We start from the raw sequence: 16,626 nt of genomic DNA on the forward strand, positions 1-16,626 counted from the left end.
TGCCAGTGCTTCAGCCTCACATCCCTCTGAGTAAAGACTTAAACCTTGCATCTAATTCAGTTTAAAGCCATTCCCCCTTGTCCTATCACTGCACTCCCTGACAAAGAGTCCCTCCCCATCTCTCCTGTAGGCCCCCTTTAGGTACTGGAAGGCCACCATGAGGTCTCCCCGGAGCTTCTCTTCTCCAGGCTGAACAGCCCCAACTCCATCAGCCTGTCTTCACAGGAGAGGTGCTCCAGCCCCTTGATCACCCTCACGGCCCTCCTCTGGACTTACTCCAACAGGTCCATGTCCTTGTGCTGGGTGCCCCAGAGCTGAACGCAGGGCTCCAGGTGGGGTCTCACAAGAGCAGAGCAGAGGGGCAGAATCACCTCCGTCACCCTGCTGGCCACATTGCTTTTGGTGCAGCCCAGGGTACGGCTGGCTTTCTGGGCTGCGAGTGCACATTGCCAGCCCATGTGGAGCTTCTTGTCAACCAGCACTCCCAGATCCTCCTTAGGGCTGCTCTCAAGCCATTCTCTGCTCAGCCTGTATTTGTGCTTGGGATTGGTCTGACCCAGGGCCTTGCACTTGGCCTCGTTGAACCCCATGAGGTTCGCACAGCTGCACCTCTCAGGCCTGCCCAGGTCCCTCTGGATGGCAGCGCTTCCCTCCAGTGTGTCGACCACACCATGCAGCCTGGTGTCATCAGCAAACCTGCTGAGGGTGCAGTTGATCCCACTGTCCATGTCACCACCAAGGATGTTAAACAGCACTGGTCCCAGATGCAGACCCCTGAGGAACACCACTCATCTCCCACCTGGACTCTGAGCCCTTGACCGCACCTCTCTGGCTGTGACCACCCGCCCAATTCCTCACCCCTTGTGGTCCATCCTCAAATCCATTAATACCAATCACTGGTTAGGGTTATCCCGTGAAGTTTACTGGTGTTTATAGCTAAGATCATTATCTTTAGTCTTCAGCTGTAAAAAAAAATCATAGGATAAAAGCGTATTTCATTAGATAATGCTCAAAAAGCACAGCCCTTCTCTTTACGTGCCTGATTATGTCCACTTCTCTTGAGCTGTAACCACTGATGCAGTAAGGTTTTCCTTTGCACACCCGCCTCTTCTAAGAGACTACAGCTGGAACAAGGAAGGGTGGTAGCATGGATTGCTGCCATTTTCAAGGTTTAAACTAATTTTCTTAAAGTGATTATTTTAAAAAGATTTGAGGGGGAACTTTAGACAACAATAGCTCCAACTATTGCATGGCCTAAGCCTCACTTTAATAATTAGGACATTTCTATTCAGCAGCCTACTCTTGTTTGACAAGGTCTGTCAGACTCCCCAGGTGGGATTTTCCTTCTATCTTTATGTGTACTTACAGGTATGTATCCTTGGAAAAGCTACCACATGATGCCCAAGAATTCTGATCTATTGAGTTTCTCTCTAAAATTTTGTGTGATGAGACAGGCCATGGATCTCGGAAGTCTGTGGCAATCGATTCCTAGGTAGTGTAGCACTGGTTGGATATGACGATAGCCCTGAAGAATCTCACCACGTGGGGTGGGATTGCAACTGAGTCACGGAACAACCCGGTGAGTTCAGCTTCCTGGCACAGCCAGAGCCCTGGAATTACCCCTCAGCCCCGGGAAGTCACGTGTGACAACACTATGCTAAAAAAAAAAAAAAAAAAAAAAAGAAATTAAAAATGCAGACTAAAAACCCCAGGATAGTGTGCTGTCCGATGAGCGCCAGTCATGTGTGAGTCACAGGTGAGTGTGAGCAAAATAATTGTAGGTGTATCCGTACCCTCCAGAAAATACTTTGAGTCTGAGTGTTTTGAGTCTAGCAAAGTCACACAGCTCACCTCATTGTTTCCATCCTCTTTGAAAATCATCGTTATGAATTCAGCATAATGGCATTCTTTAGCCAGTGTTACGATACTCAGTTATTCTCATGCCTCCTTATGTGGAGCATGCACTCATTGAGCACGTTACTCTTTATCTTGATCACGTCCCAGTGTTGAAAATTTTAGTTGTTAACGTACTCGTTCTAATACTGCCCCAGAGCTGAACGCAGGGCTCCAGGTGGAGTCTCATGAGAGCAGAGCAGAGGGGGACAATCCCCTCCCTCGCCATGCTGCTTTTGGTGCAGCCCAAGATATGGTTGGCTTTCTGGGCTGCACATACATGTGGCCGGCTCATGCTGAGGTTCTCATCAATCTGCATGTCACCAACACAGATGTTAAGCAGTGCTGGTCCCAATACTGACCCTGAGGAACACCACTCATCTCCCACCTGGACACTGAGCCAGTGACTGCATCTCTGAGTGTGACCATCCAGCCAGATCTGAGTTGTCCATCCATCAAACCTGGGTCTCCACAATTTGGAGACAAGGATATCACATGCAACAGTATCAAATGCTTTGCACAGGTCCAGACATGGTACTTTTGTTGGTTTTCATTTTCAGTGTCACCTGTCAGATGGGAGGAATCTTAATACTAAAAATGTACTTGCTGCTCATTAACTGGGGCTGCCATGCTCAACCTCAGTGAGGTTGATGGAATAGCACTTAACAGATTTTTAAAAACCTCTGGTGGTTATAATATTGGTAAATTGTTTTATAATTCTAGCTTCTGTAATATCAGAAACAGGTTCATTATAAACTATTCTTTGTCACAGCTGTTTCTGTTACATACACTCTGTCTTATTAATTTATCATAAATAGGTATACTCTTGCTCTTCTGTGCTGTGCACAGTTCCTGGTTTTATGCTTGTTATAAACACCTCTTGCATTAAAGGATATCAGTTTCATGTATTATTTAGAAGTGTTAATAGGTGGTATACAAGAATAGTACTCTAAAAACAAAACAAAACTGCACTGAGGTGTAGGTACAAAGGCGTGTGAATTGCACTAAGTTTCATGGATTACTAGGCATTATGCTTTCTAGCACGTATTTCCCCAACAAGTGGGGGGGACGCTACCAATACTAGTATTTAATGATGTTTTGAATGGCATTGTTTTTCTAGAAGTGTCTCATTTTATTCAAAGAATCACAAAATCAGAGAATTGGAGGGGTTGGAAGGGACCCTCAGAGAGCATCGCTTTCAGACCCCTGCCAAAGCAGGTTCACTAGAGCAGGTAAATCACATCCTTTTTTTCACAATCCGCAAATGCGTGAAAAAATACTTAGTACCTGCAACTAGTAAAACATTGCTATGTAGTCCCTTACTCCCCTCTCCATGTTTTGATTTACCCTCAAAAGGTATTTTATAAAAACAACCCTGAAGGTCCCTGGCGAAAGTAATGCTTAGCTCCCCAGCTTTTCAATCACATTAACCTTTTAGGGTCAATTTTCTCCAGATGCACCAAAGGCTTTAGCTGCTCTGCAAAGTTCCTCATGTCATCGGAGACCACATCCTGTCCGGCTGGAGCCACCACGTTAAGCTCCACAAGGTAGGAGAGGGAGAGCGGCTCAATGTTATCCGTGTTGCCCGGCATCAAGATGCGGAAGATCTTGTAGACCATGATCTTCATGATGCCCTTGCGGAAGACGTGCCCCTTGGCCACGAACTCATGGTCCATGCGGAAGCCCATCTCCACCAGGAAGTCCGTCAGGTTGTCCGACGTGGCGATGTCCACGCAGTTGCGCACCAGCGCGTGCCGGTTCTTGTCCCCGATCTCCGGCTGGCCCAGGTAGCGCAGGTGCCAGGGCATGCCGCTCTTGTCGATGGAGCGTCGCGCCCGCAGCACGAAGGGGCTGGCCTGCTGCCCCTTCAGCAGGAACACCATCTCGTGGTCCAGGAAGGTCTCGGGCTCCATGTTGTCGCACAAGCCGCGCAGGCGGTGCAGCAGGCTCTCCAGGCTCTGGTCCAGGACGCTGCCTGCAGCGGACAGAGACACAGCGGCTGTTGCCAACACCCCACAGACACTGTACCCCCCAAATAACCCCAACACACCCCAAATACCCCCAACACACGCCCAATACTCCAAATACACCCCAAATACCCACCGAATACCCCCAAAACCCCCCAAACACCCCCAACACAACCCAAATACACCAAACATACCCCTAACACACCCCAAACACACTGAAGACACTCCCAACACACACCAAATGCCCCCAACATATCCCAAACACACCCCAAGCACCCCCAACACATCCCAAATACCCCAAATACCCCAAACACACCCCCTGCACACCCCAAACACCCTCAACACACCCCAAATACCCCAAACACCCCCAACACACCCGAAATACCCCAGCCACCCCCCTAACACTCCACAAACACCCCGAACACCCCAAGTACACTCCCAACACACCCCAAATACCCCCCCACACCCCCAATACCCCAAACACACCCCAAACATCCCCAACACAGCCCTAGTACCCCAAACACACCCCAAACTCACCCCAAATACCTCCCAAACACCCCATGCGCACCCCAAACACCCCCCAACACACCCCAAACACACCCCGAGCGCCCCCAAACTCCCCACACAACCCCCCCCCCGGGCCAGGGCCGGCTGCCAGCGGGGCGCGCACCCTGCAGCAGGTACTCCATCATGTTGATGGTGCCGCCCGTCACGGGCATCATGGTAACGGGGGGCGCCTCCATGCTGCGGCCGGCGGCTGGAGGCAGGGAGGGAGGGAAGGAAGGAAGGAGGAAGGAGAGGAAGGGAAGGAGGGAAGGGAAGGAGCGGCGGCAGCACCGCCCCGCGGCCCGGAGGGGGGCTGCAGGCAGCGGGGAGCCGAGCACCGAGCCCCGCCGCCCCGCAGCGCCCGGCGCTGAGGGCAGCAAATGGCGGAGGGGCGGGCACGGAGCCGCCTCAGGGGGCTGAGGGCTCGGGTGGGTCCCTGCTGGTTCTGCCCCACCCCCTGAGCAGCGGTGCAGCACCAGCAGTACCCTGGGCTGGGCGAGCTCACCAAAATTGTGGTATTTTATACCAACGATACCAATATACCAAATGCCACATTGGTAGTTGGGGTGTTGGTGAGCACAGGTGGCTGCCCCCAAAAACAAGGCGTCCCGTCCCCAGAGCCCCGCACTCTGAAGGGCACCCTCGTAACTGCACCCCTGTGCCTTAAAAGTATCTTCCAGCGGGCTTTTCTTTCTGCCCTCGTTGAGGACGAGATGCAGCAGGCACAACAGGCAGTTGGTCAGGCAGATGGAGGTGATGGATGGAGAGAAATGCAGATAGAAATAGAAGCTCAACACTGTATTTCCAGCCTCCTACCTAGGTTCTGTCCCCTTTAAAACTCTCATTATACATCTGTCTGTGGAAGGGAGGCTGAGTAGCATATGGGGCTGGGCCTTTAACTCAGCTCCATATCACATTGCGAATGCACAGAGCAGAATCCTCCCTGCAGAGCCCCTGCAGGGAAATTATCTCTGCAAAACAGGCAGTCCAGCCTCATTTATATGTTGAAACAGCATCAACAGCAAAGGGAGGGTCAGCTGAGTGTACGCTGGATGTATTTTTTTTCTTCCTTGTTATAAAACTTTTTTTTTTTTTTTTTTCATCTCACAGTCTCACAGCCTTTGGTTCTGAATCGCCACTTTGTCACCTTTGTCAATCAAAATTGCTTTCAGAATGTGCATGTGGCATTTTCCATTTGCTGGCACTGAATTAATAGCAGAAAGCCTCCCACCCCACAAATCTGACTGAACAGTTGTTAAAATTAATTACTCTGCAGTTATACAATAGGCAATTTATATAGTGCATTGATTGCACAATTAAAAATTGTAAAAGTTGTTGACAATTTCAGCACTAGGATAACTCATTAAGAGATCTCATGTCTTAGCAGGTAACTCAGGGATTTGGTAGTGCTCAGCCATTTTGCCACAAACAATGATGTGTCACTAGCTGAGCTACCATCTTAAATTATGGGCATAAATTTACAGCATAAAGACAGTGAAAGAGAAGGCAACAAACATCAAACAACTGATGACATTGTCAGCCTCATTGTAATACAAATTATGGCTTATTCTGCGCTACCTTGCTAAGCAGGAACATTTGTCAAGTGAGATGATAGTTTAATGAGATCCAAGTGACTTCCAGACTTGGCTGTGTCCTTAAACTCTTACCACCAGAGCAAAAACTAAAGTTGCATGTAGTTTTCTGTGCTATATGACTGTCCCTCTCTGGATCTTACATTACCTTTTTAGGCTGCTTTGTCAAATATCAAAGAAATTGCCATGAGAACATCTCTTCAGTGAGTGTCAAGTACTGATTTTCTGAAGACTAACCCAGAAACAATTTTCAGATTGGAAACCCAAGATAGTTCCTGCAACAGTACAATTCTCTTTAGCCAGAAACTGTGCCAAAGTGATACGTCTCCATGTGGCTCATTTTTCTCACTAAAGATAAACTCAGAGCTGATATTCTCTAAAGTTGAAGTAACTTTAAATATTTTACTATCATTAAATGGGATGAGCTAACACAGAGCAAGGTAGTCCTGTGCCAGCTCTAATATGCAAAAGAAAGAAAATAAGCTGGACTGCTGTACATATTTTTACACTAGCACTTGGCTTGTTCTGAGTACCTTTTTAAAAAGTTGTGTCTTTGGCAATATACCAGTACACAGTATATATAATAAAGTAGGCTTAGTATGGGCTAACCACTGACTGAGGGAAAAAAAAAAAAAAAAAAAAGTGATGGTAAAACTACTGCCCCCTTATTTTAATGTATGTATAATGTAAAAATATTACTTTCAGTCCAGCTTTACATAGCTCTCTGTCAGCAGGGGTGACTGCCTCCTCAGAGTTCCTGAAGACCCCTTCTCTGAGACTTTGGATTAATAACTATGTAGTCTACAACATAAAGGATTATGTAGTGTACAACATAAAGGAAAAGGTTTGTTGTGTGGGGGTTAGCAGGGCTGATCGATAGGGCTCTAAACTAGTTATGAAGGGGGAAAGAGAAAAACGGGCACACCAGTGATAAGCTATGGGATGGTATGCCAAAATTTGAGGGACTGCATGCTAGTGAGATCCTTCACTCTGCTCCATGAGGTGCTGGCAACAATGAAGTACATGTGAAATGTTTCTGCACCAATGCAGGCAGCATGAGGAACAAGCAAGAGGAGCTGGAAGCCTTGGCTCAGTCCAAGAGCTACGTCATTGGCATAAGTGAAACCTGGTGGGAAGAGGCCTGGGAGTGGTGTGTTGCGATGGATGGTTACAGGCTCTGCAGGAGGGACGGGCAGGGCAGGGCAGGTGAGGGGTGGCAGTGTCTGTAATGGAGGGGCTGGGCTGTATGGAGCTTGCGGTTGGCGAGGACACACGTAAGAGCCTCTGGGTGAGGACTAAGGGACAAGCAAATAAAGGGGGTGTCACCGCGGGAGTCTAGACCATGTTGCTCAAATAGTTGACAAAGGGAAGATAGTTGAGGTTATCCTTTTGGATCTATGTAAAGCTTTTGACACTGTTTCTCACAGTATCCTTCTGGACAAAATGTCCAGATGAAACGTAATGCAGTGGGTGAACAATTGGCTGACTGGTTGGGCTCAAAGGGTTATAGCAAACAGGGTTATTTCAGGCTGGCTGCAAGTCACTAGGGGGTTTCTCCAAGGCCTCATTTTAAGGCCAGTTCTCTCCAATGTTTTCATAAATGGCTTGGATGTGAGACCACAAGCTGTTCTGAGTAAGTTTGCAGACAACACTAAATTGGAAGAAGCTTTTGACTCTGTCAAGTGTGGGCAGACCTTGTGGAGAGATCTTGACAAATTAGAGAGCTGGATAGTTGCCAACCACATGAAGTTTAACAAGAGCATGTGCCAGGTTCTGCACCTGAGATGGGGCAACCCTTCCTATACATACAGGCTGGGAAATGAGGGGCTGAAGAGCTGCCCCGCAGAAAGGGATCTGGGGGTTCTGGTCAACAGCAAGTTGAACAGGAGCCAGCAGTGTGCCCTGGCAGCCAGGAGGGGCAACCCTGCCCTGGGGTGCACCAGGAAGGGATTGTCCTGCTCTGCTTGGTGCTGGTGAGGCCTCACCTCAGTACCATGTGCAGTTTTGGGCAACACAGTGTAAAAAGGACATAAAACTACTAGAGAGCATCCAAAGGAGGGCTACAGGAATGGTGAAGGGTATAGAGGACAAGATGTATGAGGAGCAGCTGAGGTCCTTTGGTTTGTTCAGCCCCGAGCAGAGCAGGCTGAGGGGAGGCCTCATGGCGGCCTGCAGCTCCCTCACGAGGGGAGCGGAGGGGCAGGCGCTGAGCTCTGCTCTCTGGGGACAGTGACAGGACCCGAGGGAATGGCATGGAGCTGGGACAGGGGAGGGTCAGGCTGGGGGTTAGGGAAAGGGTCTGCACCCAGAGGGTTGTTGGGCACTGGGACAGGGCAGTGGGCACAGCACCAAGCCTGCCCTGCTGGAGTTCCTGGAGTGTTTTGACAGTGCTCTCAGACACATGGCCTGATTTTTGGGTGGTCCTGCGCAGACTCAGGAATTGGACAGCATTATCCTTGTGGGTCCCTTCCAGCTCTGGGTATTTTGTAATTCTCTGATTCTAGCTCACCCTTACTGTGGGACTGCTTTCTGTTTGTTCTCAGAGAACAGCATTTTAACACAGTGTGAGGGCAGAGCAACTTTGTTTTCTCACCCATGCCCTTATGATTCTCCAGCATCCTGCTGAAGCAGCTGGGCAGTCAGCTAGGTAGGGGCTTGGTTGCCAGTCTCAGTCACCCCACCACATCTTTACAGATAGCCTAAGAGTCCTAGCAGGAATGCTGTTGGGTTCTGTGACTGGGGAAGACCCTAAAAAGCTGGAGCTAAAGCCCTTAGTGTTCCCTTAGTAGATTATGAAACTGACTGTATACATGTATAAAGCAGTGGTGAAGATGGGACAGTAGGTAATTTTGCATTGTAATGTATTATACAGTGCAAGGGCCCTAGAGCACTCTAGATTAAGGGAAGCTTCAGAGGCAGACCTCCTCCCAGAGGATGGTACAAGGCAACGTTGGGCCCAGCAGCAATCTCTGTATAGGAGGACAAGACCCAGAATTGTCAGCACTAGGAGCATCACTGGATGCAATTGCAACTGAAGTAAGATACAGCTGCCTGAAATACAAACTTCACCTGAGGCAACAGAGAGTATCTACGGAACAGAGATGCTGTTGCAGGAATAATGAGGGCACCGCTTGAAACCCAAACTGTTGTCTCTCTGTACCAGCAGGTGTCATGCAGTGTTACTGCCATAAGCAAAGTGATACAGGAAAAAGGAGAGAACCTCAAAGGCGGTGAGACATGCCCCAGAAGACAGGCAGGGATGATACATCTTAAAAGCACTATGAGCAGCAAGAGGTCTCACTTCAATTTGAAAGGCAGCTAGGAGAGGGAGGGTGGGCCCTCTGCCAAAGCTTTTATCAGAACTGTATTTGCATTAGCAGCAAGGGTTCATGCCAGGGATGCGAACTGTCCAGACAGTGCTGTGCATTGACATCCAGAATCAGTCTGGATGAACTGAAACCCTTTTGTGGGAATGAAGCTGATTCACAGCCCCACTCTTTTCTGGGAGCTGGCATGCCTGCCAGACAGCTCCTTGCTGGGGGTCTTTGCTAACACACACACATTCAGTAACCAAGAAAGTGTCTGCTACAGGCTTCTGGCAGCACACCTATGTTAGGTATGAACATGGTCTGCACCCCCTCAGTGTGTGAGCAAAGCTACTTGTCCTACCAGTATGATTAGATAAGGGATGCTTCACTGATAACTTCTTAGTCTGGCTGAAAACATAGTGGACAAAAAAAAAAAAAAAAATGTAATTAGTGAAAGCTGGAGCCGCAGCACTCCCAAGCCTTACAACTCCAAAACTGTCAGACAGCAGGAGTGGGACTTGCACTGTAGCAGGATGAAAGCAGAATCAGGACATAAAAGGAAGTAAAAGGGGAAGCAGACTAGCTCCCAAACAGCTAATTTTTATTTGCCAGGATTTTAAAGTATTTGAAAAAAAAAATACAGTAATTGTAATAATATAGCATTTAGTTTGCTGCAGCTTCAGGAACCTGATTCCAGATAGCTGAGTTGGTTTTACCATGGAAAGTCAGGCTACCCATATTTTGCAGTGGTATTGAAATACCCTACTGCAGGCAGTGAAATAGGAATCCCGTAGTTCCCTAAATTTTAACAGATATGAAAGGGTAACCTGTGATTCTGGTATAAAATCCATAGCACTAAGGAGACTGGAAAAGAATGCAGATTGCTTTGTCTGGTTGATTAGAGTGATGGATGCGACAAAGATCAAACAGGTGAGGAAAAGGAAAAATACATATATAAAGATCATATCTGTTCTTTTAATCTTTTAAAGGAAATGTACAATAGCAGAACTTGTATTATCAGGCAGTTGTTGATGTGATCCTAACATGTTCTTTCACTTTTCCACATTAACACATCTTGCAAGAACATAGGCAGTACTGCCTATTTCAATAAAAATATAGTTTCTGGGTGAAAGCTGTGTTTAAAATTCAGGTGGTAACTTAAAAAAGTAGCTTTGAAACTTATTTTAGTAGACACATGAGAAACTGCCAGAAGTTTCAATTCAATGTTGTGGGAAACATAAAGAACACACAAATAAGCCTCAACAAAAGGTACCACTAATGCTGAAGTGAAATGGACAAACCACACAATTTAGCTTTTATTTTATTTAATGTTTACAGGCTTCTGCAATAAAATATTCTAGTATCATATCCCCACTGTGTTGAGTACTGTATTGCAGTCCTTAAGCTTCATTTTATGTTGCTTAATAAGATCAGTGTCATAAGATAACCTTAAAATATCACAATTAAACCAGTAAGTTTTCCATTGTTTTACTGAAACTGAAAAAGTAGTTCTGTACCAAAATGTACACAATTTAGTAATAATACAAAATGTTAATTCTGCAAGACAGAATGTCAGTTAAATCCACCAAAATGAACACTGAATGACCATTTATTGCCAGTACAGTGTTACTTTAAATAAGCTCACTGAATGAACATAGAAACCAAGTAGTTCCTCCTTAAATAAAATGGTAGCTATTAACAACAATACTGCAGGAAGATAAACATTCATGGTATTTACATGCTATCATAGCATATCTAGCATGTATGACTTCATGCTTGCACAGTAGCTTTATGAGCTCATTACAGTAATATTAATTTGTTGATGTACTACAAAACAACTCATCATGATTTATATCGAAGTTGCACTTTGAAGAGCACCTCTGCTTGTCACCCCATGAAAAATGCCACTGCATTCCTCTACAAAATCCAGCTAGTCCAATCCACTAATTCCACCCTAAATCCCTTTCCACCCCTCTCCCCCTAAAAATCATCATCAAGCATATTAACAATTTCCCTCCTGTGATCAACTAGACAGGGCAAGGCATTTAACAATCTTCCAAAAAGTGAATCAAACTAGAATACAATTGTGTTTTCTCTATTACATTAAGAACACCTGAGACTGCTTCACTGGTCCAAATACAATATTTTAATACAAAATCTGCTGTATTAACATGTCATTTCAATGAATTCCTTTAATTAGTACTTTTCATTTAAAAAAGACTTCTTAAATAAATACTCCACTGCCCCCCCAAAAAAATAAAAAAAAAAAGAATTAAAACATTAAAAAAAACCTGTAGCATTAAAGAACAGTATGATTTTCTGGCTTCATTTTATCTCAGCATAAGCAGTGGATACACACTTATTCCTGGGGAATAAGCGTCAAACACTAAAAACAAAAAACATTTAGCAATATGCAAACACGTTGTACATTAAGAGACTTCTTTTAAGAAGTGTAAACATCTGTTACTGACTTTTGTTGTCTGAATGCACTCCTAACCAAGAAGTTCAAGAAGCTGCATTTGCTTAAATTATTATGCTCTGACATGTGATCAGTTTCAACTTTTTGTACCTGAAGAAAACGACAGAACAGTTGAGATATTTTCCCCACTTCAGTACATACTAGATTTAAAAGGTCAGCACTTTGTAGGTCACAAGTTTTCTTTAAAGGAATAACCTAAACTGTATAGTTAAAATATTGAATGCTGCTTAGCTGAAGCAGCAGCAAAAAAGTACTATATATTGACAGAGGTTTCTATAAAACTAATGTGATTTAATAAAAAGGTCTCGGAGCCAAAGACCTAACGTTACCATCTGAAAGAAATTAAAACTGGGAGTTCATGGTAAGTGATCAGGTTTGCCATCACTTTACGAAGGACCAGTGCATTCAAGCCAAGGTTGGACAAACCAACCAACAAAAAAGAAAAAAGGAAAAAAGCCACCAACAAAACAAACAACTGTACAAAGTACATATCACTTTTCACCTTGCTAGTTACTAGGAGTTTACAAGTTGAAGTAATGTCAACTTGTAAAAACATAGGACTGACCCTTCAGAAGATGATGTGTAAGAGTGAGAATTCCAAAGCTATGTTCAAGACAGCTGACAGGACTTCTTTCACGAAGTTATCTCTAACCACTGAAGTGGTCTCACGCAAGTCCATTATCTCTCAGTTTATCGTCCATGGAAATCTGAATCAAAGGTGATTTTCATTCTAAACTTCACAGATTACTTTTTTTTTTTTCCTGTGCGCCTAGTCAGTTGGTGGAACAATTCTTCATTTCAAAGCTTTAGTATTCAAGCTGCCTTCTCGGTGCAGGTTCTTTGCAGATCTTGTAGATTTATTTTTGACCTGATAAAAACAGTAAGATAACCAAGTCAGTTATATTACAGTGACAGACTGTTGCTAAATGTTACAAATATTAATATAATTGTTATTGATCATGTATACTTGTAAAAAGGGCAAATAGCAGAGAAAGATAGGAAATTTCTTACCTGTTGTGGGTCATGTGGCTTTTGACTAGATGCCCAGCAGCAAGAGCTGCCATTAGAGATAACTCCCCAGCCATCACGGTAGCACATACAATTTTAGCAAGCTGACGGGCATTTTCACCAGGGTTATCTTGGCTTGCACCTTGAACCCCTAACATCTGGAGGGAAAAAAATGATGTATTACGCTGTGAAAACTAACTAAATTTATGCTAAATTTTATTATTCGAGTTTTTATAAATTACATCTAATCAGCTAGCTTTATATTTCTTTAATATTAATTTAAGCTTAATTCACACAACAGTGGAACATAATAAAAACAATGTGAAAGCAAGCTTTGATTCAGGAAGCTTCCTGCTTTATACCTGCAAACAGGCCTGCTGCGGTAGCAAGTTGGTGCCTCCGCCAACAGTTCCTATTTCTATAGATGGCATCGTACAGCTGATGTACAGGTCTTCATTGGTGGCACCGGTCCGCTCCATCAAAGTGATGCAGTTAGAGCTGCCCACATTCTGTGCAGCATCCTTTAGATCAGGAAGAAGAAAAAAACATCACATTCAACTGAAGTGTTCAGTTAAGAGCTACTCTACTAAAGAAAAGCCGATTAGGTATAAACAAACTTACCTGACCACAGGCAATATAGATAGCTGTAACAATGTTTGCTGCATGTGCGTTGTAGCCACCTATGCTGCCAGCCATAGCAGAACCCACCAAATTTTTGTTTATGTTCACTTCAACTATATCTTCAGTAGTTGTCTTCAGTACCTAAACACAGCGATAGGTTGTTCCTTAATCAGGAGTAGAAATACCCTATTTCATGTTAATCAGCCCTCCCCCCAACCTCATTTGCTTCCATATGGAAATTTGACTCTATGCCAACGATTGATGCCTACTTTTACTTTTGTTCAAAATCATGCAAGACAGTAACGCAGCTTCAGAATAACTGGTATCACTTAATTATCAGTTTCTCGTCTTGTAGGGTGTATATAAACTTTGACAAGAATGCCATGTTTGTGCAAGAGACAACAAATGAGTGAACTGATCAAAATTACTGACTTTAATCTGTAAAAGTCTATCAAGCTGTGGTATAATTTTTTGAAGGAAAAAAATGAAACTCCTAATGCTTTTGAATAGATTAAATATATAGCACATTATCTTTGAAAAGCCAGTGAAAGGAAAAAGAATGTATGACCTATGAGATTCTCATGTGAAGTGATATATTGTACGGCAACAGTCTGAAAATACACACAGGAATAACCTTACAAGGAACGCAACTAACAGTTAATGACTTAAAATGTGTATCAGTTTTGTAATATGCACACATTTTTATGAACCAAATTAAGTAAAAAGAATGCAGACACCTACTTCTTTAACAACTTTAGCTGGAATGACTGCTTCACAGACAACAGACTTCCCTCTTCCTTCTATCCAGTTTATAGCAGCGGGTTTTTTGTCTGTACAGTAGTTACCACTGATAGCTATAACCTGAAGATCCGGAAACTCCTCATTAAGTCTTGCCAGAGCTTTTTCAGTACCCTGTTAGAACAGAAACAGCTATGTATCATTAAATGTTAGCGTATTGATTATGGTTGCAAAGCAAGCTACTCAAGACCACTGGAATAGCAAGATCAGATGAAGTCTAATCAGATCACTAATTACAGATGAGGAAAAGAACAGAATTCCACAAGAAACCTGAAACAGGCACATATGGTAGCACAATCACCATCCTTTCTCTACATTCTGAGAATTACATAGAGAATAACAAACAGCACTGGGTTCTTGCCAGTACGTATGGATTCTCTGGATACATTCCAGGAGAACAGGCATACATTTCCCATACTAGAGATAACAGCGTGAACCAAGTCAAACATGACAGGCAAGAAATTAATTCATTTTGAATGCAGTTGTAAAGAGCTTCTCTACACTAGGAAATCAGACAGAAGGTCTGCTTTATTTAGTACTTATCTAGGGACAGACTCATTTCTGTAATGGTTCTAAGAAATTTTATATAGAACCTTTATATAGACTTTAATATTGACTCCTGATTCTATCTCAGACATGACACATACGATGCCTTATGCTGTTTAATGGTCTTCCACATTCATATTTAAAAAATAAAGATCAAACTATCCTGCTGGCACTTACCAGATTCCTCATCCTTTATTTGGAAAAAGTGATAAACACAGTAACAGATTAAATACTGATGGATAAAATAAATCTTTGGCCCAAAACAACAGAACGAGCAGCTAAACTTTTATATTATCAGGAATACTTTATTTAAAAAAAAAAAATGCAGAGTTACTTTAACCTTTTTTTCTTTGGTTGTTCTCATCCTCTTCTTGTTTATGCTCAAACAGAGCAAGCATTTATATATATATAATATATATATATATAAAAAACATTTATATATATATATATTGTTTTATAGCACTGCAAACAGAGCTGCATCTTGTTTTTCACTTTCCAGCTTCACATACCAGGTAATCACAAATTAATAGCATACAATTTATTTTAATAGAAATACATATTTATTAAAAAGACTTATAGGGTCTGAACCTTACTTTGGAAATCATATTCATTCCCATTGCATCCCCTGTTCTTGACTGAAAACGGATATAAAGGTTCCGACCAGCCAAACTTATGAGAAGTTTTTGTAGGCGGGCAAACCTGCAAGAAAATGTAATGATTACTAAAATCCTTCAGAATTTTAAGTAGCAAAATGACAGTAACTCGTAGCACAGTGTAGTTAACAGCACTATCTGCCATCTGTTCTCTTCCTCCCTCAGCATAGGAAAAAATCTTCAGCTACCATGCATATAGTTCTCTTAAGTAAATACTTCAAAGTGTACTGCTCCTGAGAGCATTGGTTGCCTTTTTATGCTTTCTAGACCTTGGAAAATTTTATGTCAGTTTTACAGCACGGCAAAATCTCTTCCATCTTCAGCAATGGTGCAAGCTCCATAAATCAAAGCCTTATTCCTACAGAGTAAGGGCAATCAGGAACTGGGAAATACTGCACTTAAACAGCAGCATGAGTTGATTATCACCAAAATACATGCATGTCCGTGGTCAATGCTTGTAGCATCAGTAAGAAACAAAACGGATTAGGAAGATTTACAGAAAGATTTCATTAACAAAGCAAGCAATCCTAAGTCTTAGAAGAAACTCTAGGATTTGAAATAAACTTATTCTTAATACAGTTTTATTTTTTCTAAATGTTTCTGTTCTAGTTTTAATTTACCCTATATTCACTGGAACCTTCACATTAGTAATATTATCAGAAGAGCTAGATTCCAAAGCTTAAATTACTTTTAGTATAGTACTACAAAAAATACAGCTGAGTTTTAGAGCTTTGATGTTTTTTTTAACTGTTTAGGCAAAATAAATAATGCATTAAGTAATATACAAAGCAAGGGTATTTGTTGATATGACACAATTGTTTACCACTTACTGCAAAATGTTTATTACTAGCCTAGCTGTAAAGCTAGAGTTACTTCTGTTTTCTTAAGATTCACACTACACGGGATAGGCAAAATGAAATGTGCCATTTCCTGCACTGCAGCATGCAGAAATACAATTAGGAGCTTTCTACCATTCACAGAAGCCTTGTATCAGGAAATAAGGCCACAATAACCACTGTACTAACCTACTAGTGCTGTCAAAAGCTTCTTTCACTATTTTAAAGCCTTCAGGGCTTTCGAGCCAAGCCTTCACTTCTGCAGCCTGGCAAGCGCTGGGCAGCCTTACAACAGGTCCTCGAGTCATCCCATCTGCTAGAATGCGGCTACTTGCTCCTCCACCGAGCTACAAATCAAAGCAGGATAGAAACAAAATAG

At 43.3% G+C, this 16,626-nt stretch overlaps 2 protein-coding genes across 3 annotated transcripts in view; both read right to left on the reverse strand.

Annotated features, from left to right (window-relative positions):
* Nucleotides 1-3,001: 3,001 nt before the first annotated feature.
* MED18 (mediator complex subunit 18) lies at nucleotides 3,002-4,688 on the reverse strand. The gene is made up of 2 exons (XM_068667521.1): nucleotides 4,531-4,688; nucleotides 3,002-3,868 (listed from the first exon to the last, which is right to left on the reverse strand). The coding sequence occupies exons 1-2, from the start codon at nucleotides 4,601-4,603 to the stop codon at nucleotides 3,315-3,317; spliced, it is 627 nt and encodes a 208-aa protein (XP_068523622.1). The 5' UTR covers nucleotides 4,604-4,688; the 3' UTR covers nucleotides 3,002-3,314.
* Nucleotides 4,689-10,593: 5,905 nt separating this feature from the next.
* Nucleotides 10,594-16,626, reverse strand: part of HMGCR (3-hydroxy-3-methylglutaryl-CoA reductase) — a 282,132-nt gene continuing 276,099 nt past the window's right edge. For both annotated transcript variants that reach the window (XM_068666134.1, XM_068666133.1), the window contains exons 14-20: nucleotides 16,437-16,594; nucleotides 15,352-15,457; nucleotides 14,156-14,326; nucleotides 13,415-13,555; nucleotides 13,156-13,314; nucleotides 12,797-12,951; nucleotides 10,594-12,653 (exon numbers count right to left, since the gene is read on the reverse strand). In XM_068666134.1, coding sequence (XP_068522235.1) covers nucleotides 12,599-12,653; nucleotides 12,797-12,951; nucleotides 13,156-13,314; nucleotides 13,415-13,555; nucleotides 14,156-14,326; nucleotides 15,352-15,457; nucleotides 16,437-16,594 — 945 coding nt within the window. In that variant the 3' untranslated portion in view covers nucleotides 10,594-12,598. The remainder of the gene's footprint in view (nucleotides 12,654-12,796; nucleotides 12,952-13,155; nucleotides 13,315-13,414; nucleotides 13,556-14,155; nucleotides 14,327-15,351; nucleotides 15,458-16,436; nucleotides 16,595-16,626) is intronic.

The sequence above is a fragment of the Anas acuta genome, chromosome Z (genome assembly GCF_963932015.1).
Source record: "Anas acuta chromosome Z, bAnaAcu1.1, whole genome shotgun sequence".
NCBI classification, from domain to species: Eukaryota; Metazoa; Chordata; class Aves; order Anseriformes; family Anatidae; genus Anas; species Anas acuta.